This window comes from Aulonocara stuartgranti (genome assembly GCF_965226115.1).
Source record: "Aulonocara stuartgranti genome assembly, chromosome: 16".
Taxonomy (NCBI): domain Eukaryota; kingdom Metazoa; phylum Chordata; class Actinopteri; order Cichliformes; family Cichlidae; genus Aulonocara; species Aulonocara stuartgranti.
In genome coordinates this window covers 17,370,564-17,392,678 of record NC_138952.1, presented here as the reverse complement: position 1 = coordinate 17,392,678, position 22,115 = coordinate 17,370,564, and the positions used below count along the sequence as shown (strand labels likewise).

Genomic DNA, 22,115 nt, shown 5'->3' with positions numbered 1-22,115 from the left:
ATGCAGCAACAGATTTCTCACTGAAAAAGAAACACTTTTTTTTTCTTTTATTGAAAGCTGTGGAACAACTTCAAGGTTGCATCCTGCTCTTTTGAGAATAGCAGTGTGAGTGTGCACTTCCTGGGTGTGAGAAAGCTCAGAGGTAGTCGAGTGCGTGAATGAAGCTGTGATGTAAGTCGGGTTGAAACGTCTCAGTAAGACAGTGTTCTTCGTTGTTCGCCGCACACAAATGAAATTAGCAAGGACTGATGCGTTCGGTTCTTTAAATACCAAAAAATTTCAATAAAAGCAAGCAAGCAAGAAAGAAAATCTCATTTCATTTCTAGATCCCTCATGAGCAAATATTAGGATCAAGCTAATACTGTGTCCTTGCTAGTACAGTGATGCGCGTGTGCATGTGTTTCTGAATGACATCAACAGAGCCTCACTGCCCCTCCCACTGCCAGCAGCGGCGGCTGTGTGGGAGGAAGAAAAAAGGCTGACTTACTGGTGAGATCAGGTCTGTTAAGAGATGAGACGTGCTGGAGTTAAATTCATGAAAGTCAGACAGAAGAGGAGTTGTGAAAGGAGTCGAGGATAAAACAAATCATTCAGTTTTATAGAACCGGGGCCTTTTCCCTCTGCTTTTTCTACTGTGAGACTACACAGCACAACCTCTCTTCCTTTTTACTGTCATATTGCACATATTACTCTTAGTTGTCACGGGAAGAAAACAAACCATAGATCATCCTCGCATCTACTAAATTAACCCAGGATCAGTGTCAAAAGTTCGAGCAGACTAATCTTTGCCAGGCTCTGGTTACGCCATTGTTACTGCCAGGGTAGTGTAGATAAAAAGCATCAAAGCTGTGCGCCGTCTGCGTGGGGGGTTTGTCTTCACACTGGCTCGTGTAAAAAGCTGATGTTTGGAGAATCCAGATATGGAGCTCACGATCACGCTGCTGCCAATTAAACTTGCGACGGGGAGTACAGAGGAAGTTCAGAGGCAGCAGGGTTTTTATCCGTGGGTGGAAGAGATCTCGTTTGTGATCTCGCTGATCTCCTTCTCCTGGTGGTGACTCGCTATTTTCTGGAATATTAATCCCCCCATTATATAACCTTCCCTTCTTCTTACCCCACCATATGACAGTCTCTTCTTTTCTGAGTCTTCCTTAGTGGAATAATGAAGCTGCGCAGACCAGTGAGGATATGCCACAGAGGGTTTTCTGCTGCGTAGAAAGCGGGAACATGTTTTTCCCCAGAAAAGCCCCCTCTCTCAACCTGCAGATGAGACAAATCTCATCAGGTTTTGTAGAAAATGTGAAAATAACTCTGTTATGTAGGCATGTGGTGCATGCAACTGCTTTGAGAAAAAGGATTAAAACTCATTTATATGATAATTCTGTTTCATGTGAATGTTTGTGAGTGATACACATTCACATTCATTCAGATTCATTATCTGAATGATAGGTGGGAAGCACTTAAGCATAGAAAAAGGTGCTGTGTCAATGAATGAATGAGCCATGGTGTATAAGTGCTTTGAGTGCTCAGAGTAGAAAAGCACTAAAAGAACCAGTTGATTTACCAGTTACATCAGTTACATTCATATATGTTTGTACACGTGAAACGTTAATATCTACCTACCTACAGTGGATGCCGCTCCTGTCTTGACAATAGGAAACAGACATAAGGAACACTGCTGTTGTATGACTCCCATATGAATGTTAAAAAAAAACTTGCCTTGTAAGTTGGACATATATTCAATTGTTAAAGTTCAGCATCAAAAAGAGATTATTGAAATAATAACTAATTACACTGGCTGACTGCCCTGGATATCCAGTAGGCAATGTTAGAAAAATAGAGTTCTGTCTTGCAGGTAATTTATTAAACAGTGGGTGACAGCTTTGACCACATTGCCACAAGCAGCTCAGTGCAGAAAAATGACAAAGGCAACTAATCTCAGTCATACATGTGCTTCTAATCTTTAGAAACCAGCCATTTAATGGGCTGCAGCTATGAACCGGCTGTGTGTCGCTGTTATTGTAGTCGGCTACTCCCCCTGTATTGTTTCATTTGTTTGCCCATGTAATGCAGTGGATGAATAATGTGCAGCTTCTCTAGCCCCAGTCTGAGCCTAAAAAATAAATAAGTATATACTATTTCAACTATCTGGATAAAAAAAAAATGTTCCCACTGTTGTGCAAAAACAAAGTACTGCAACTGCTGTAAAGCATTACTCTTAAATAAAAAATGTTATTCTGTATCAAAAAATATTGGCAACAATACATCAATGTGTGCGATTTTGCTTTTTTGCCTTCTGTTGTGTAAATTCATATTTGTTTGGATTATTAAAAAAGGAAAAAAAGTACCAAAAAAAGTTTTTGCTAAAACACAGACGGTATTTAAAAAAAGGTTAATCCTCGGGTTTTAACCCTCTGAAGCCTGACCTGTTGCTGACATCAGACGGGTGTTTTGCAGCATTTTTTAAACATCTGTAACTCCAAAACCATTTGCTTATTTTAAGAATTCCAACGCTTCCTCAAAGCAGCGACTCTGCGCGTTGCTACGGTTAGTACAGTAATTGCTTGGGAAGAGAGAGTGAGTGAGTAAGTGACGGAGCTCGACAGAAAACAGACACTTTATTGGACATTTGGGTTGTTTTCACTGTTTTTTTAAATTGTCTTATTGAGTTTTGAATGTGGTGCTCTGCCTGGGATTATACTGTAATGACCCTAATATCACAAGCATAGAGTTGCTGCTTTCAGGAACCATTAGAACTTTTTTGATTGACGGGTCAAGAGTTACGGTAGTTTGACGTAAAGGTTTGACCTAATGTGAACTTGTTTTTTTGTAATGCAAAGGGTGACAATTCATTCAGTACATTGGGCTGAGGGGCCCCTGGTGAGCTGTGAAGGTACTGCATGTGTACTGGAGTAATTCAGTTTGACATTCCTCACACGTATGTACAGTTAAATATTTATATAAACGTATTTATTTATATAATAACTTAATTGAAACTGGGAATAGGAGCGGTTATTTTGTGAGATTACTCATTATTATTGCTATTGTATTGAAGTTTGCGTCCCAGTGACTGTGTAACATTAGCATATTATAGCCAATAGCTTGTGTTGTTTATGTGTTTTAAGGAAAACTCTTTAAGGAAATACATCACTTATGCATTTTGCTTAGAGTGGGGGGGGGGGGGGGGGGGGGATTTTCTGGTTTTTAAGTGGCCTGCAGTACGCTTGACTTTGGGAGTAGTTGATTTAATAAATTATGCTCCATCCAGCCATTCATTCCTCATGAGGGGGAAATGAAGAGCGGATGGCTAGAGGGTGGAGACTGTCCCAGCTGTCATGGGACATGAGGCAGGGTACACGCTAGACAAGTTGCCAGTCTATATTGCAGAAATTACAGTCCTATTAAGAGGAAAATAAACAAAAAAGCAGAGCCATGCTTTAAGGAATAATGCATCATCACTTCAGCATGCAGTGTTTCTTGTTTCGTCCATAAGATCCATTCCTCTTCAAAAAAACAGACAGACAGACAAACAAATAAAAATACCCCCTATGAGTTTTCTTCTAAGAGTGACTGGGCTCTCCCTTAGAGATAAGGTGAGGAGGTCAGTCATTTGGGAGGGACTCTGAGTCCTGTTGGCAGAAGGCTGCTGACCATGAGGAAGACATGCTGGACAGATTATATCTCTCAGCTGGCTTGGGAATGCCTTGGGAATGCATCCCTCTGGATAGCCTGGAGGAGGCTGGGGAGAGAGATGTTTGGGTTTCTCTTAGCTTAGACTGCTACCCCTGTGACCTGAATCCAGACAAGCGGAAGCAAAATAAGAAGTTTTCCTCAGTCCCGGCTGTATACTACGAAAACTTTTTGGGTGTTTTGGTTTTTTTTTTTTTGCTTGTGGTGTTTTATCCTTTATTTATTTCTGTCAACCCTTTAACCCTGCAAAAGTAGCATTTCAAAACATTTGTTTTTAAGCAGTATCTTGCCGTTGTAAGCACATGTAGCCAACTGTAAGTGTTAATTCCTTTCCCCCCCTCTTTCTCTTTCTAGACTCTGGTCAAGTTGAATCCCAAACTTCAGCCGATGGTTGACATGATCAAAGCTAACAGGGCCAAATGGGAGGAACTGAACAGGAAGAGACAACGTGGCCAGAGTGTTTCTGCACCCGCGAGCCCCTGCAGTGGTGACAGCACAGAAGCCAGTGGCTGCACTGTGGCCAAAACTGGCAGCACACTCTGCTGCAGTGGCAGTGCTGACGGATCACCATCTAAAGCAGCTAGTTAGCTTCTGCTGCCAAGCTTCTGAGCTGATTTCCTAGGCTTATTTCCTCCAAAATGCAGTTTGCAAAGGAGGAAGTGCAGTGCATGCAGAGATTCATGGGCTCTGCTCCTGTTCGCTTTATGCTACTAGGGATGAGCTTCAGACTTGAGTGTGGCGCTATCATAGAGGTTTTTCTGCTGCCTTCAGATTCCCTGTGCTGAAGGGTGACAGAACTGTGTTTGGCAAGCTTGTCAGAGCAACTACAAATCAGCCGATGACGCCACGTCAGAAAGGAAACTCAAACCACTGTGTCAACATGTCAGCCAGTGAGCTAACACCAACAATTCCACGGCAGTGTACAGATTTTCAGCACAGTCGTGGAGAATATAGGGGAGGAATATTTGTCTCTGCTGTGGTTTGTTTTGCTTTTGGCACCCTCTTGTTGGTCATTCTTTTTGTCCAGGGTAACAGATTATTATTATTATTATTTGTAAATCTGTAAATAGGCTACCGAGTTATTGAAAAGAGTAAGGATTGTAATGTGGCTGTAGACTTTCTGAAGGCCAACGGGGTGCAGGAACAACAAGGACCTGTGACAGTGCTTGCAATGCAAATTGAATTCCCACTCCCTCTTTTCCTGTGCCTTGTTTTAGGATCCTAATGAAACATGCATGGCCTCCGTGCTGAGGTTCTTAGATAGTGTGTCAAACCACGCTGTATTTTTTTTTGCCATAATTTGTAAAAACCAGTGACTGCAATTAACATCTTGACCCCCATAAACTTAAATATATATTTGCCTAGTTTTATAAATGCAGGGCCTGACTTATCACATACAAACTTACATACGCGCACACACACACAAACGTGCCTTGATGAAGCTGTTCTGATATTATATTAACTTCTGCAGGAAAAATCTTAACATCTACTAATTTAACACTCGCAGCTGTTACCTAAAAATAAAATATTCTTTAATATCAAAAGCCATTGTTGGACATTTGAAGAGCTGCCCTTTTTTGCTTATAGCCAATCAGTTTGAAAGGAAGATCCTTACCACTCTTGTGGTTATCTGTTGAACAGGCAGGTGATCAGAGCTTAGATAGCATAGAGACTGCAAACACGTGGAAGCAGATAGCATTGCTGTTTCTCATTGTTTATTGTCTAGCAGTTAAGGGTATTTCCTAAAATGTAAAACGTTTCAATCTAATTTCTGGCCTTTTCTAAACTTCACAAATGCTACCAGCTGTATACTGCATTTTATTTAAAAAAATTCCTGAGACAATGACATATCACTTGTAGTCACAAACTTTTGTTTCAATTAGAGCCCAGTCATTAATATATTGTTGGGACTTAAATGAGAAAGTAAAAACTTTCAGTACCTATATATTGGGTGATATTCTTTGAAGATATTGAAACATAATATGTTAGTTAAATGTCAGTTATATATTCATTTTTAACATCACTAAATATTTCATAAAATAGCAAAAAACTTACTATCACGACCCCACTTGACTCCACGGTTAGACTGTATATAAAGGATGGACAGAGCCTTCGTTAAGCCACCCTTCAGTTAGTAAACTAATGTGTGACTTAAGTCTTAAACGTATTGTTTTAGTGAAATGAAGAAGAAGAAGATCTGACTTTGAAACTGAGAGACACCACACAGTCATCGGCTAACAACATGTGACTCACTTACTTTCAAATTCTAATGATAATTTTAATTAAAATACTAAAATAATCAGGTAAGTATATGCTGAGCTTAAAGAGCAAGGGAGCCCAGGGCATTTTTCCTGTAAATATATATACAACTGCAGCTCTTTTGACAGTCAGTGCTGCCCCCTGCTGGTTATTTAAAGAACTTCCACATTGGCTTCCCCATCTATCTTTTATATACAGTCTATACCCAGCTGAGATGTATACTCTTGTGCTCCTGCACAGTCCTGAGAGCTTTGGAGTTGGAGCCACCCTACGGACAAACTATGTGATGACGCCATTTCTAAATTAGGCTTTAAATTGGACATTATTTAAATTATCAAACAATTATAATAAGTGTTATTTGGGGGTGGGGGTTTGCCTTATGAATTGTGTTGTAGCTTTTGTTAATTGGAGTTTTACAACGTGACTGTGCACATTGTGTGGCATGGATCTGTGTGCTCTGTATTTTAGTTGAAGAGCTAAACTGAAGTCAGCCAGATTGTTTGTTTTTTCTTTGTTTGTTTGTTTTGTTCTTTTTAAAGAAATCGCATGTCTTTATGCAGTATTAAATTCAACCACTTGCTAAGGATGTAGCAAATAAGTGAGCCAAGAAATACCTCGTACTTTCATCAGTAAACATTTTATCTCATGGGAAATGCATGACTTAAATTCTATTGCATCATGTTATGTGATTTACGTATGAATATCACTGTTCTATTTTCCAATTAGGTCTCCGTGCAGGGCCAACTTCTACTCATTTTTTCCCGCAGTGTAACGTGCTTTTTGTGTTTCTACTTTCTCCCAGTTTGGACTCTGGATTTATTCACGGCAGGCTAAACTGAAAGAAAACTAAGGCATGGAAAGGCAAATGAGCGATGTTTCTGTTGAGAGTTTAAATAAAAACTGCTGCTACACGTGCTCTGGTTTGCTCTGACTCTGATTGTGGTGATCCATTTTGAAGCTGCGCTGCTGTCAAGTATGCATTTTATTTTATGCATTTATTTAAAAACAAACAAACAGTAAAACGCTGCTTCTATGTAAATTATTACCTGTTACTACATACAAGGCTCACAAACTATATTTCATTGTTAGATAGCCTTTTTAATAATCAATAATTCAACGAGATTTTAACTGACCTTTAATTTTAATGGTGCATTTTTACAGTTCTGTGCCAAAGCCATGTCTCATTTCTTTATATCTTGCTTCCAAGGAGTCAGAATTTCCTGTAACTTCTTAAAGTAGTCTTGAGCAGTAGTTTTCCAGATTTTTTGAAGGTCTTTCAAAGCTTTTCTTTGGAGACTGGCTGCTTTTTCACACATTTTCAGTCCAGTTTTTATACCTGACTGTATGTTTTTTTTTGTTTGCAAAACCAAAAACCACTTAAATCTGACCTATGAATCATCTAAGTGTAAAAGAAGCACCTAACTCGAGGGATGAACAAGTGTTGTGTCTACAGATAGCAGACAACTTAGCAAAGAACTCATTTTAAATTGTATCTTTAGGCACAAAAACACATAATTTGCTCCCACTTCTTTAGTAAATCTAAAAAAAATGTCAACGATAACAGTCTGACAGACACAACACTGTATTTTTGCCTCAACAAGGTGATTCTCAAAGAGCTATTAGCTGAAAAGTTTGCATATCTCAGCATGGTGTGGAGTGTGCCCTTAAAAAAAAACAAGTGGAGGACAAAAGAGGAAATGACAGGCCTTAAAAAACATCTACAGAAAATGAACAGTGTCTGAAAGTCATATCCTTAAGAAATACAAAGAAATCATGACCTGAAACATGATCTGTATCTGGCCCATTAGTTGAGCTTTAATGTTGATTAAAGCATCAACAGAAATGGTGTAAATGGAAAGGTGGGAGTCTCTGTCATGGTTTGTGGCTTTATTTCAGCCAGTGACCTTGGCGTCTTTTGATGAAATTATGAACACACACAAAAAAAGGTTTTGATCCATTATGCAATAACATCAGAAAAGCATCTGATTGGCCTGTATTGATAGATGCTCACTCGTACAGATACTGTTGATACTGTTTATCTGGATGCTGCATTTTCAGATGAAAACGCAGAGACTTGGATGGTTGATCAAAAGTTTCTCCCACTGAAAACGCAATGTCCAGATAAACAGAATCAACTTTCTGGAGCTTCTGATGGGCAGTGGCGTCATTTTTCAGTTTGACAACAATCCCAAAGACTCTTCCAATACCTAGATAGAAAAACACTATCAGTGGTAGTCTAAGAAGCTTGGAAAGAAAAAAGCGTCTGGACTTCTTTATGTTGCTTGAAGACGTTACTGAATATTGACTTTCAAAAGAATTCAAGAAAACAAGAGGCAGCCCAAGACTTTTGCACAGTACCAAATAGTCCATCAGAGATGCTTATTAAAATTTTCCTCACCATGGACACTGTCTCCCGTTTTACATCTGATTTCTTCAGTGCAGTACTGACCTCATGTGGACAAATGCATCCTTGCACACAAACTGTATCTCTCAATGAAATTCAGTAGATAGGGCGTTTCATTGAGAAATCTTTGAATTTGTAAAGAGTGGAAATTGCATTGCAACAAACATTAGACTGGTCAGGTTACAAAGATGTAAAGATATTAGTGAAAAGATAGTAATTACCTGCAAAATATATCAATCTAATCATATCGGGAAATATGACCGTCAGTCCTAAATGTAATTATGGATCCCTTGTGTCTTTTATCTGATATATCTATTCACACATAATTCTGAGCATTAGACTGTTAGACTGTGAAAGCTGCAGCGCATTTCACAGTTCAAGTCTGAGCTCGATTGCTGTTGATCTTGGTGGTGCTGACGTCAGCCAGCAGTGTGTGGGTGGCTGTGTGGGTGAAGATGACTCCCAAATGAGCCTGTGCGTAGAAAAAAAATAATAAAAAAATAAAAGCCTGCCAGGAAGCAAAAGACAGGCTCTGTTAAGCTCTGCTGTTTTACCTTGAGCTCCGCATGGTGCAGGTAAAGGCTGAGCAAACAAAAAAAAGCTGCTCTCAGGCTCTCGTTGACCTTCCTAACAGCCTGACAGTATAAATAAAGACAAGAACTGAAGGGCTAAATTTAAGATGATGTATGAGGAAAAAGTTTTCTGCTCTCGCAACAATGTGGAGTGCATACAAAAAGCCAAAGAAAATAATAAAGAATTCACAACTGGGAAGTTTTACTTTAATTTATTGCACAAACAGCATTGACAAAACATACTTAGAAGTTACTATGTTGTTAAGAGAAGTGGAAAAATTGACCAAAAAGGGTACAGCCATAACATTCAAAAACAAGCTCTCGCATATTTTTGACACAAGAGGGTAGAAGGTCAGATAAGAGTTTGGGGGCGGGGTCCTGAACAAATCTTTTTACTTTTGGGGGATTTCTTTTGACCTTAAAGCACACAGGGATCCTGGAAAACATGACACATAGTTAACAATGGAAAGGTAGACCTTACTTCAACATGAGAGCAAAAAGTCCAGTATCAAAATGTAGTACATTACAGGGTCCGATCCAAAAAACCTTTCATACAATACACTATTCAACTGTTTGACGAGCTGAAGAATTTTGGGGTGAACACAAATGATCCAACTACATGGCAGGAAGAAAAAAAAAAGTGAAACATGGACTTGTGTTTTAATACAAAGTTTTAGCAGGTGTAACAGTCACACATATTTACATTTTAGAGCTCTTCAGATGGTTATCTTTGCATATGCTAATTAAAAAATACAGTTTAACTTTGCAGTAAGTTGCCATAACATTAAACACATGTACAGTATGCTCGCATGATCTGATGAGTTGAGTCTTTGGTACAACGTGAGCACCAGAATCCAGAGGCCCTACACTGCAAACGTGGTCATAATGGAAATGGCTTTTTCCCCTCCCCCCACTCTCTCAACAAACCATGCAAGGTTGATGCCTTCAGTGCAAACGCTAAACACACTGGGAATCATCAGTCTTTATCCTCATACTGTTTATCTAATTTTGGTTGTGCAGAACAAAGACTCGAGGGGACCCATTATGTTTTTTCATCATTTTCTATTATGGTTTTATTATTGTAGTTAATGTTGCCATAACATCAACCCCACCCACCTGCTGCTGAACACTACTGTTTGTGACTGGCAGCCAATTAGAAGAGAGCTAGCTGAGATGAGATACGCAAAGGTCCAGCAGAAGATAAATAACGATTATTGTGACCTGTGAATCGTGCCAAGCTACTCGAGCAGAGTCCAAGAATAGAAAGGTGGGGCTAGATATGAACATAATAGGTCCCATTTAACTCGAAAAAGTTCATCACCAGTGGTACACACACACACGCATACACAAGAAACAAGTCTCTTGGCAATTGGTCAGTACAACAGAAGGCAGGAGGGCATGAAAAGATGAACAGAAGACACTGATGACCTTCACAAAGGGACTTCAATGTACACACGTGTAGTAGAAGGGTAGGCAGACAAAAGCTTTAGAAAGGCACAGAGCTTCAGAAAGCGCATTGAGCTGAAAGTTACCACTAAAGAAATGCCAATCACTCAATTGCATACACTCATACACACACACACACACACACACACACACACACACACACACACACACACACACACACACACACACACACACACACGACAGGATCATGTAGACAAATTGTTTCTGCTAATGTTGGCAAGGATTTTTAGCAGTTTAACAAAAGAAAATGTGATGAAAAATGAAGGTTTTTGTTGCATCACAGTTGTGGCTTAGGAGGATGAGACCGTGACACGAGTAAAAATGAGCTTCAACATGGACGACAATGATTGTTACAGCAGATTAAGTGCAATACAAAGTCAAAGCAAGAAAAAGCCTGGGTGAATCGTTAAATGGCACCGGATGACACTTTTGATGTAGATGACAAAGATCTGTGTCCGTTTTGAAATCACATTTAGTATCTATTAATCAAAAATGCACAAGATGCTTTCAGAAAACAAAACAAAAAGGTTAGCTAAAGATGGACAGAATTATTTAATTAGAGGAGGTTTCTGTTGCCGAAGATGTTATTTGGGTCCACGTAGTCCTTGACAGACCTGAGCATCCCCATGCCGACGCTGGAGATGGTCTCTCTCATCCACTCCTTCCGAAGTTTCCCCACTGAATGACAGAGGAGAGAAATAAATAAAAAAACCAAGGAAGACGACTGAGGGGGAGAAATAGAGGAATCGGCACGGCTGATTGCTCAGCAGGCTGCTGGGAGCCAATCAATCTTGTGAGAGTGAGTGAATAAACAGAGGGTGATAAATGCTTTTATTCAGAGAGGAGAAATGTTTTGCATGGCATGATTTATGGAGCTCAGCAGACTATCAAACTCATTAGGCTCTGTGTGTTCCCAGAGGAGGGGCCGGCTGGCGGCTGGAGCGGGCCGTCCCCGGCTCCCTCACTTTTTGAGCCACCGCTCCCCTCCAATCCCCCCCCCTGTCCACAGTCACAGGAGCGTTTTCTGTCTCATTGTGCCAACGGCCGCACTCCTCCAGCTGACCCGCGAGGGTTTTGTGCTCCGTTGTCCCGAACGTCACTCTATGCCCCAACACTGGCCCGATCATCATTAGGGTGCCACAGCCAGCCGTGGAGCACCAACACAATGGCACTCTGTCAGCGGGAGTTTGGCTTTCAGCCGCTCCTCGCGGCCTCTCATCATCGTCGTCCAAACCCCCCAACCTGAGGAGTGAGACTGCCTTCGGCATGAAGCCCAGTGAGAGCGCCCATTACTTTACCAGCTGTCCAGTTCGACATTCTCCAAAGCATTTGGACCTGACAGGGTCCCGCAGAGTGGAGCCGGCAACTTTTCAAACAGAAGAATTTAACAGCAAATGTAACCAAATTAAAGCACTAATTTATATTTTTGTATTTGGCAATAAGAGGAGGAAAAGAGTGGTGCTACTGGGGACTAACAACACTGACTTACTCAACTGGTCAGTAGACCCAAGAAACCCCAAATATGTAGATTTAGGTTCATGTCAAATGTTTTTCGGCACAGTCACGAAAATTGATCTAATTTCAAGTTTAACGTTGCCTTTTATGGCCTAACCAAGTACTTAAATAATAAATGATACATGAGAAGCTTTCACCTTCTCTCTGTTTTCTATCAGTGCAACTTTTTGGGGGGATAATGTGGGATTTGGGAAGCTGACAGGCAACTTTCACATTTTTCAGTGTAAAACACTGAAAAATGTGAGATAATAGCAGTGAGAATGATCATTTCGGTCACTGTTTTAGCTTTAATCCCTGCAAAATCAGTTCAAAAAGAGCAAGTAGTCATTATCAGAGTGTGATACTAATAACTAAAAATCCGGGAAAGGAAAGCTGCTTCATTCTTGGAAAAAGTCGTCTTTTAATAACAGTCCAGCAAAGAGGAAGTAAGTAAATTTTAACTTTTGACGTCGTGTCACTTTAAAAGAAATACTCGATATCTACAACCCACCCACGCAAAAAAAAGATAGACTTGAGAACAGAGCAGCTCAGAACAGGTGCTGCTCTCTGTGTAAACATGTGAAACCAGCAGTGTAATCAGTTTAGATAAGATTATAAAGGCCAAAAGGAAAAAAAACGAAATGAAAAACCCAAAAAAACCCCCCCAAAAACGTGTCTTCACATGCCTTCCTTTCCCAATCCACACGATTCTCTCCAGCCTCTACCCCCCCCCCCGTGCTCCCAGGGCAAGATGAGAAAAAGGGGCCACCCTGACATGTTACAACGCTATGTTATCAGAGTTTGGCCAGGAAACCCAGATGGGGATAAGCCATGAGGCTAGTGAGGCCCGTCTCCTGACAAAACAGGGCAGAGAGCGGGGTCACTGGGGACTCTGATACCACACAAACCTCCAGATGGGGACAAGGGGACCAATCAGCTGCTACCCAATAACTAAGAAAGTACCAAGCTCTCTACCACCACCACCTCCTCCCCACTTCTTTCCCCTCGTTCCACCTCCATCCCACCCTCCTCTCAGGAATAGGAGAGAAAACAGAAGGTGCTGGGACTGCATCATTGCCTCCATCACTGTGATAATTTACACATCTATCTTGTCATATTCTCTCTTTTTTGCTTGCTATTGCAATCAATCTCACCAGGCTTGGTGTGTGCAGCTGAGACATGCAAAGAAGTGCAGGTAGCTATTTTAGAAAATCCCCCCCTCCTTCTCAAAAATCAAACAACTGACATTTCTCCCATGTGGAAAAGCCCGGGGAAGTTCAGGGCGAATGGCAAACGTGGAACTTCACCAAATCAGGTCATTCTTTTTACCTCCTGAGAGCAGTGACCTGAGTGGAAGTGCAGTGTGGGGAGCAGGTGAGAGAGAATCTCCGCAAAAAAAAGAAAAGAAAAAGAAAGCCGCAAGGTGAGGTGAAGACGCTGGGCACCCTCGAATGGCCTTCATTTGGAGAAGAAGAGAGAAGCTGGGTTGAGGCTCATCCGCTTCCACACCCCGCTCTCGCTCTCCTGGGGTTTCTCTAACAAATGGGGGTCAGGACATGACAGACAGGGTAAGGCAGTGGCCATGCATTCCTCTGATATGACCAAGCTGGAGTATTGGTTGAGGAGTTGCGGTGCAGGGTTGATAGATGGATGATTCTCCTGGTGATGGATGTTCCGACAACTCTTCACTGCTGCGACACTGGTGACCTAGTTAAAGAGGACATTTCTCCTGGTGTTCTGTCTTTAAGCACTGGCCAATATTTAAACATTTAACATGTTTGTTTTGGGGTTTTTTAAAGCCAGTTTGTTAAAACTGACTCCTTTTTCATGAAAAATGGTTTTCCCCTGGACAGCAGCTGACACACAGTGCTGTTAGGTGAGTATTACGTCCTGTAGTGAAAGGGGTCGAAGCGCTCTGCATGCAGAGATTCCCTTTCGTATGCCCACGCAGCACCGTGCTGACCTGCTGTAAATACAGGGCCACAAAAATGTATATTTTCTCCACTGGCCTCCCACCTCACCATCCTTGACTACATCTGTTTTGTTTGATACACAAAACCCAGGGAAACTAGCTCCATTTGTCAAGCGCTGATTGTGGGCAGACAAACCGTCCTGTCTGCACCCAGATAGCGAGCCCCGCTGTTATTAATCACAATTACAGAATGGGCCTCGCACACGGTAGCTGCATCAATATCCCACCCCCCTCTCCCCAGCGTCACCTCCCCGTGCCGCTCGGGGTGGCCGGGCCACCGTTTGGAGGTCAGTGTACAGCCGGCGATAACGGCGGCATCATTTACCCCGGCCCGCTGCCTCCTTTTTATTAGCAATCTTTTAATTTTGAACCCGTCCCCGCCTTCAGGAAAAATTGTGATTTAATATCGCAGCTGATTCACTACATACTGTTTTTGACAGGTGTGATGAATAGCCTCAAGTGATGTATGAAAACAGCGAGGCGGATGGCAATATAGATAAGGCAGCCGTTTCGGTTAGCCCTGATGGGGCCAGGAGAGTTGTTTCGCCGCCCTCCCCTGCTCACGTTTCATTTGGTCACTGCTGAAATGAACAAATAGCCGAGTCAGAGTCATTCATCTGAGCTGTGGGAACAGATTTTGGAAATGTGAAGGAAGCGATGAAAGATCCACGACCAAATGCACATTTACAGCACGACTGGCTGCCAGCGTGGAAGAGCACGCCGGGTAGGCTCGCCATGCTGTCATCGCAATTCAGTACAAAACTTTTTTTTTTTTCCTGGCCAACTGAAACATGAGAATCTCCAAATATAACATCACTGTGCTTTTTTGGTGATTTATATGCACTTGCTTTCTGCAGTTTGTGAAAACAGGCTCTACATTTTAAGCACAAAATTCTCAGCTCTGGGTACCTCCATGGTGATGTGACAAGCTCCCTCCATTGGCAAGGATCTCCTCTCTAGCTGCATGCTGTGAAGAGGGGAAAAAAACAAAACAACACTCAGTTTATACATTATATAATGTTATATTCTGACATCTGTTCTGATGGGTGTTGGCGTTTCAACATGTTATCACATCAGATGCAATTTGCTCTAATTTTATTTAACAGTTTTTGGCATAATGTGCAGAAAAATAAAACTGGATCTACCTCCACTTGTTCATACACATGCACTGGATCACTGAGTCCTCTGTAGTTGAAGGCAAAGTAAAAGTAGACACAGGCACCGGCATCATACGTCTGAGTCACCCTGCACGAAAAAGAAACACGTTCAAACGAGCGGAAAAAACCTTAATCTTTCTCTTTCCACCGTCTCTCAGAAAATCCAATTTACATGCATGTGAAGGAGGAGTTTTTTGACAAGTTGCTCCATTTTACATACAATAAATGATTCTTTTCTATTGGAATCGGAAGACAAAGTGCAGTGGGAGGTTTGGTTTTCCCCAGCGAACCTCTGACCTCAATTCCATTCATGGTTAGCAGAAAGCGGAGGCAGCGTGGAAGCACTATCGCCTTTAATAACACAACATTATCACATAATAAATGGCGATCAAATCCTTTTACTGAATCATCTGAGCCACATTTACTCCTCAGGTATGATGCAGGCAGGGTGATTCAACTGACATCATAATATTTGTGTTTTCCCCACACCACTAAATGCAGCTTACGCTCAGGTTTTCGAACATATTGTGTAACAACCTTTGTGTTGAGAATATAATGCTGCTTTTCCCGTTTACATGTTCTCTCTCTGGCCTTGCTCCCTCTGGAGGAGCAGGGTGCTGGGCCCTTGTTCATTTGACATGGCCCATCACCTGGCACACTCACTGTTCTGGAGGTTAAATGGACAAATCAATCATGTGACAGACTGCAGCCGGGAAATGAATGGCTGTAGCATAATCAGGCTGAGGCCTAATCTGTCCGCAATCTGTGAGCAGCAGCCTGGTGCTCCTCAACCAGCTCGCCGTCTGTCTATCACAACGTCCGACCGCATTGTCTCCGTGGCTCTTGCAAACTCAACAGGGGTCACACTTGGTATGCACCTCAGTACTTCCAAGGTTATAACTGAAATGTATCTTTAGGATTGAATGCCATTTGCTGTCAAACAATAAAAGTTAGCAACTGATAGTCATTCTATTTTTTCTTTGCTTTTCATTTGTTTCTAATTTGGACCGACTTCTTCAAAATATTTCATTTGGGGAATGCTCTTGATTATTTGTGTATAGATGTCATTTAAAGGATTGATGTGATGATATTTTATCACAGCATGATGTTTATTATTTTTTTCAGAAGCATTTATATTTGTAAAATTTAAACAATTCAAAAACTGTTACAAACTGTGACAAACAACTACATCTTATTCCTCAGTTTAAAATAGCATCCAACAAGAAAACCATTTAATCCTTGAGTATCATTTGCTAAAAACTACACTGCCCTGCTTGTTTAATAAGTTACCTGAGCTCGTTACATATGTGTGACCTGATTGAGAGTGTCATATTTTTAATAGCCTTTGGACAAATTAGAACACACAGTGCATTGTTGTGTTCTTTTCATGGGAAGAACAATATGAAATCTATACTGTAGGTGTCGTTTCTGCACTAGTGTTAAACATTAAAATATGGTGAGGAGACTGGCAGAGCGCTTGTACAGGCTCAGTCTTTTGGAAACTGTTTTTAAATATTACCTGCATGTGGATAATGGTGGAAACTGAACTCCTTTGTCTTTACACTCTCGCACAATGCGCGCTTTTACATTTCTGCAAATGTCCAAAACCCTAAAAAAAAGAAAGAAAGAAAAGACAAGAAAATTAATAGGAGTTTAAGCTGATATTTGTGTGTTTAAAACATGACAACAATGTGTATTTAAAACCAAGCACTGCAAAAATATAAATAATAAAAGAAAGACAGACCAAAAACATTAAAGAAAGGCAAGAGACCAGGCAGGAGGTAGAGACCAGACTGACTAACATGAAGACCATTGTGGGAGAGATTCCCACTGGTGTGGAAATGGCCGCCAGTCCTAAGCATCTGCAGTCGTGCGTGGAGTGTGGAGGATGGGGAGGAGGCTGGGTAATGAGCCAGGCACATATGCTCGCCTCACTGCCTGATCTCTTGGTCTCTCCCCATCAGGCATGTTACACAACAAGGAGCCTGCATGTGCTCCTGTTTGTTGTGTGAGAAAGCAGGACAATGAAAACATGTAGAAAATGCAGATCACAGTACATGGGTGTGAGATGAGCCTGTGACTCATAGTACATGGTACACATACAGAGGACACTCACACACCTCTCCCCTCTATGTATGTGTGTGGGTGTGTGAGTATGTCAGTAGTGGTACGTTTGTATGCTGAGGAGGAAAAGCTCCACCAACGCAGGGTCATTTAATGAGGGGAGAAGGCAGGCATGAAGGTGAATGTGAAAGACAGAGGCAAGGAGAAATAAACGAAAGGAAGGGAAAAACAGGATTAGGACGCTCAGGGCAGACTCTGCAGGAGGCGAGTGAATCAATGTATTTACCTGTCCCAAGGCACAGAGGTTTCAAAGGACTCGCCAATCACATAGTAGTCCATTCCCAAGTCCTGGTTGGAATGAAATGCACATATATAAGCAGGCTTATATGTTAATGTGATTCAGCACATTTTATGAGAACTGTGGTAACCCTGTAAATCAAGCGTATGCAGAAATCCTCCAAGCTTGTGATCTTATTTTGAAACCACAGCTTCTTATTTTTATGAGCTGGGTGACATTCGATCGATTTTTTTTTTAAAGGCAATGCACAACTTTCTTTTTTAAAGGAAAAAAAGAGAAATGAAAGCAGCTTCTCTTCTCTGTACCGATAAAACAAAGACATTATCTTGGGCTTTTTTGTGATGTTTTACCACCGGCTTACATTCAACAGAACAAACCACTATCATAAAACTAGAATATAAAGAATGACTACATAAATAACTAGTAGTACTAGTAGACATCTCAACGAGACATTTTCAGACCTGTATTGCAAAAAGGCATTTTTGAATAGAAGCTGTTGCTTTATTGAAAAGGGCTTTAAATTCTGGATGCCCTTTCCGATGCAACCCCAAAAGGGTTTGTGGCTCCTCCTGGGATTGAAATCGGGATTATTGCTTGTTGGGCGAATGTGTAAACATCTACAATATGGAGCCACTGAGGAAGGACTTTTGACAACTGAGATAAAAAAAAACAAAAAACTAAAAAGCAGAAAGCTGTTGATGACCTGCTTAAGTATATTTAAACACCCTGCTTGTTGATGATTATCAGAAAGGTTTCTAACAGGGATGACCTGAGTCAACTTTCTATTGTCATTCTGTCTGCATTTACTGTGCTCTTCTACTGCTGTTCAATGCCTTGACAACAACTGTGACCAGATCAAATCAAAGCCCTCCCGAGGTCATATTCCGCTGCTTTCATTGCTGCTCGCTATCCTCTCCGCTGTCAAATTGCAATCTCCCTGCCTGCCCCACCTGCCCATCAGCTCAGGCAGGGAAAAAGCCAGAGAAGTGACCCACCCGGAGGTAAGCGATGACAAAGGTCAACATGTAGCCCCTCTGCCCATTGTCCTCTCCAGCTGCCAGGCCCCTGCGAGGAGACATCAGGGTTAATATTTAACAGATCTTTTCTTCAGCTTTGTTGCTCCGGCTGCTCCCTCTCACAACCGCTGTCTTGGAGGCTGTCAGTGCAACAATGTACAGATCAATGGCGCTATGCTCCTTGCATCGCCATAGGTCAGCCACACATCTATCACCTGCGGTGGGTAATCACATTTTCATCTACCATCCAAACTAATCAGGCCAAGCTCATTAGAAAATCACTATATTGATTTTCACCCTTCTTCCTGTTTCCCATCACTGCAGGAAACGTTCCTCACCACACCTAAGCAATCCATCACCGGCACTTGAGCTGATGGGTGATGGCCATTTAATGAAAATAATGCAATTATTAAGACTATGTTGCATCTGACAGGTTTTGGCTGGTATGGCTTAACCCCTTTCTATCACAAAACCATTGTTTGAACCTCAGCAAGATCCTAAAATAGAAGCAAACATGAAATGCTACAATGGTGTCAAATAAGACTTAATGAATATAATGTATGGCATGTACAATCAAATACTGATCAAACATTTGGCAAAACAGGGAATGCCTTGCACAAGATATTAATTACAATGAAACACTGGACTTTTTTATTGTTTCTCTTAACTAAAAAAAATATTAAAAATCCAGAGTCCGTTTTGGTAGCAACTGTATGAACACTTGAGATCTATAGATTTACAAACGCTTCACATAGATGTGAAATATCTGCAAACGTAAAGGTTACTGCCACAACCACTTTAATGAATGACTAACACATTTATGCATTGGCTATGTCATGACTCATGATGGTGCAAATCTTGTACAAATCCTTGCAGCCAGTTTTCAGACCAAACATATCACATTTGTGGTCTACCTGAGATGAAAGGTTGATATCTTTATCCATTCATATGTTTCTGCAGTTTTTTAAATGTCCAGTTTACCATAAAAATCCATCTTTGAACTTTAAAGCTTTCTTTCTTTCTTTTGTTGTGTGTGGAAGATTTTGGATCTGAGTAAATTAGGACCGAGGTTTTGTGTTCTTATGTGGCTGTGCAAAATAATGGGAACAGACAAAAATGTCTGAGGAAACTGTGCATCAGGATTATTTGGAGTTAGTTATAGATGAGAAATGTTTATATGAGATTTCTACACAGATATATTCATATTAGGTTTCCAAAAACCTTTTACCGTTTACCAATTACAATTCACCAATAAATAAAAGTAATTATTTTCATAACAATTACACAGATGGCAAATGAACTGAATATTCTTTTTTGAGGGCTTAAAAATGGTTCTGGATGAAGGAGGTTTCCTCTCTGGCTGGCTGGTAACAGATTTCCAAGAAAGTCCTTATTGATGTGTTTCATGATCAATCACAAGAGCCAAACACTCCCCAGCTGTGTCTTGTGGCCCTGTGCTGTCCTAAGGGGAGCTGTGCCCTACTATCTCTGCCCACCTCACACCTACTTTAACATTAAAGCTAGCCTGACAGGAGGACATCCAGAGGTGATCCATCAATCCACATCGAGACAAGCTACTGAGTCGAAGAACAAATCTTAAGTGTGTAACTGTGCTTCTCAATTCTTATCACTGCTACTCCAAGGCTGCTTGAAAGCAGCGCCACCACTGTGTATAAAGCCTCACCTTATGGCACATTTCTAACCTTTCTGATCTTTAAATGATCCAACAATATAGAGATATAGAAGAAAGATGTAAAAATACCAAACTCAGCAGCCACTACTCACCCAAATTTTGCAGCAATGTCATAAACCTGCTTTTCATGCTGCAGGACCTTCTCGCGGTCTCCCTCAAACAGCAGGGTGGCCACACACAGGCGGTTGGGGTCAAACCCTTTGAACTGAGAATTAAAGAGGTAGGCTCATTTTTCATGTAAAACACCTGCAGCAAGAACCTTACAGTGTTCACCCCTGGTTATTTTTTACCTTGGTGATGTAAAATTTCTTCAACCCGTCCAAAAAGGAAGTGAAAATTGAAGATACTTGAGGCTTCAGGGCATGACCTGTTAAATATCAGATTAAAATCAGTTCAGTTAATTCACCTAAAAGAAGCCCTAAAGTAAATAAAACAAAATTTCCCACAAATTAGGCAAACTCTGCTTCTGCTTGCATCCTCCAGTGTTCTGAGAGAGCAAAGCAACTCTGATATATTTGGAATTGCAAACAAAAGAAGAAGAAATAAATGGTAACATTTGAATAACTTCACAACTGGCCAGTGGCTGCGAGCGACAGCGACTATAAATCAGAGAGTTTCCGAAGGGAAGTGGGGTTGACACAGTGATATCCGTCTTCCTCAGCCACCCTTTTTGATTTATTCCTGATCGGACGCACAAAAGCGCCTGTGGACAAGGGAAAATGAGGGGCTGGGGCCAATGGGATGGTTATCAATCACAGCAGGGAAGTCATGGGTGATGTCGCCGAGACTTAACAGTTCATTTATTTCCCCCTATGCTCAAGTCTCTTCATCACTTAGTGTCCTAATTGTTTCCATTCCAAACTGTGATTGTGGGTCTTAAGGTCCCTCACAGCCATCATACTCGTTAATTAAATACTCAAAATCCAGAGAGAAAAAATTGCTAATACAATGAACAAAAATGATATGTTCATATGTTTATATTATCTTTCCTTTATACAAAATCCTTATTTTTATATATTAATACAGGTAGAGCTAAATTGTTTGTGTAGTCTCAAACTAAAAAAAAACCCCCAACCCTTTTATACAGTACACAAACTTTCTCCACAGTAATCATTATTAAAAAGTAAGGACAAGTTACTAAATCCATGAATGCATCATAGTGCCATGAGTTTTAGTTTTTATCCCCCCTCCCAAAAGAAAAAGAAAAAAAGATCCTGGTCACTTTGTCTTCCCTGTGTAAGGCTAGGAAGTGCCTACTCTGTGAAAAGTGGAAATACAGGGAAGATAATGAGATCCCACGAGACTGGGGAACTTTGCAGCGATCTCTGGGAATGCCAGATGCATTCCACTGGACCCGAAGAAACAACATCATAAAACTTCAGTGCAATAATGACTTAATTCTGGTCGGGTTTATTTTTCATCGTGCTTCAAACTGTGTGTTTGTGTGTGTGTGTGCGCGCAGATATTCGGTTGCAAAAATAATAATCAATTTAACGATTCAGTGGCATGGACCGTTGTGACATCATTGACTGCTGCACAAGTGCCGTTCATGGTTAGGTGGAACACCAAACAAAATAAAATGGGAGAAACTAAAGAAATGATTAAACCACATCATGTGGCTCATGTTGCAAAGCTCTCTGATCAAAGCCAAAGGTTTTATTGGGGCCTGGAAAAACAAAAAATAAAAATCTAGCCAAATTAAGTCCTACTTGTAACGGGAAAAGCTAATGTTGAGAATTTGTAGATTAAATGAAAGTCATATAGACACATAAAGAGGTGATAACTGAGATGGGCTTAAATGTGAACTCCAAATAAAACTTACCAAATTTAAATTGTTCATTATCCATGAGTCGTATAGAAGCTGGGGCACACCTCTGCAGGGAAAAGAAGTTGGCCCGAATTAGTCGAATGAACAACAATAAAGAGCTTTGATTTTATAGCTTTTGTTTATTTGTCCTAAATGTACAGTATACAGACTCTCTGAGACAGCACTTCAGGCCAAATGAGGTCTGACGACGTCAGATGCCTT

General features: G+C 41.0%; 2 protein-coding genes across 2 annotated transcripts in view; one reads left to right on the top strand and one right to left on the bottom strand.

Annotated features, from left to right (window-relative positions):
• The window catches only part of pde11a (phosphodiesterase 11a), a 52,923-nt gene extending 46,059 nt beyond the window's left edge, over positions 1-6,864 (top strand). Inside the window, exon 20 of the mRNA XM_082508025.1 lies at positions 4,045-6,864. Within this exon, the coding sequence (XP_082364151.1) occupies positions 4,045-4,278 (234 nt within the window). The 3' untranslated portion in view covers positions 4,279-6,864. The remainder of the gene's footprint in view (positions 1-4,044) is intronic.
• A 2,257-nt stretch (positions 6,865-9,121) lies between these two features.
• agps (alkylglycerone phosphate synthase) overlaps positions 9,122-22,115 on the bottom strand; it is a 28,630-nt gene continuing 15,636 nt past the window's right edge. Inside the window, exons 12-20 of the mRNA XM_082507569.1 lie at positions 21,909-21,960; positions 20,377-20,453; positions 20,179-20,291; positions 18,373-18,442; positions 17,366-17,427; positions 16,535-16,624; positions 15,004-15,103; positions 14,768-14,825; positions 9,122-11,070 (exon numbers count right to left, since the gene is read on the bottom strand). Of these exons, the coding sequence (XP_082363695.1) occupies positions 10,949-11,070; positions 14,768-14,825; positions 15,004-15,103; positions 16,535-16,624; positions 17,366-17,427; positions 18,373-18,442; positions 20,179-20,291; positions 20,377-20,453; positions 21,909-21,960 (744 nt within the window). The 3' untranslated portion in view covers positions 9,122-10,948. The remainder of the gene's footprint in view (positions 11,071-14,767; positions 14,826-15,003; positions 15,104-16,534; positions 16,625-17,365; positions 17,428-18,372; positions 18,443-20,178; positions 20,292-20,376; positions 20,454-21,908; positions 21,961-22,115) is intronic.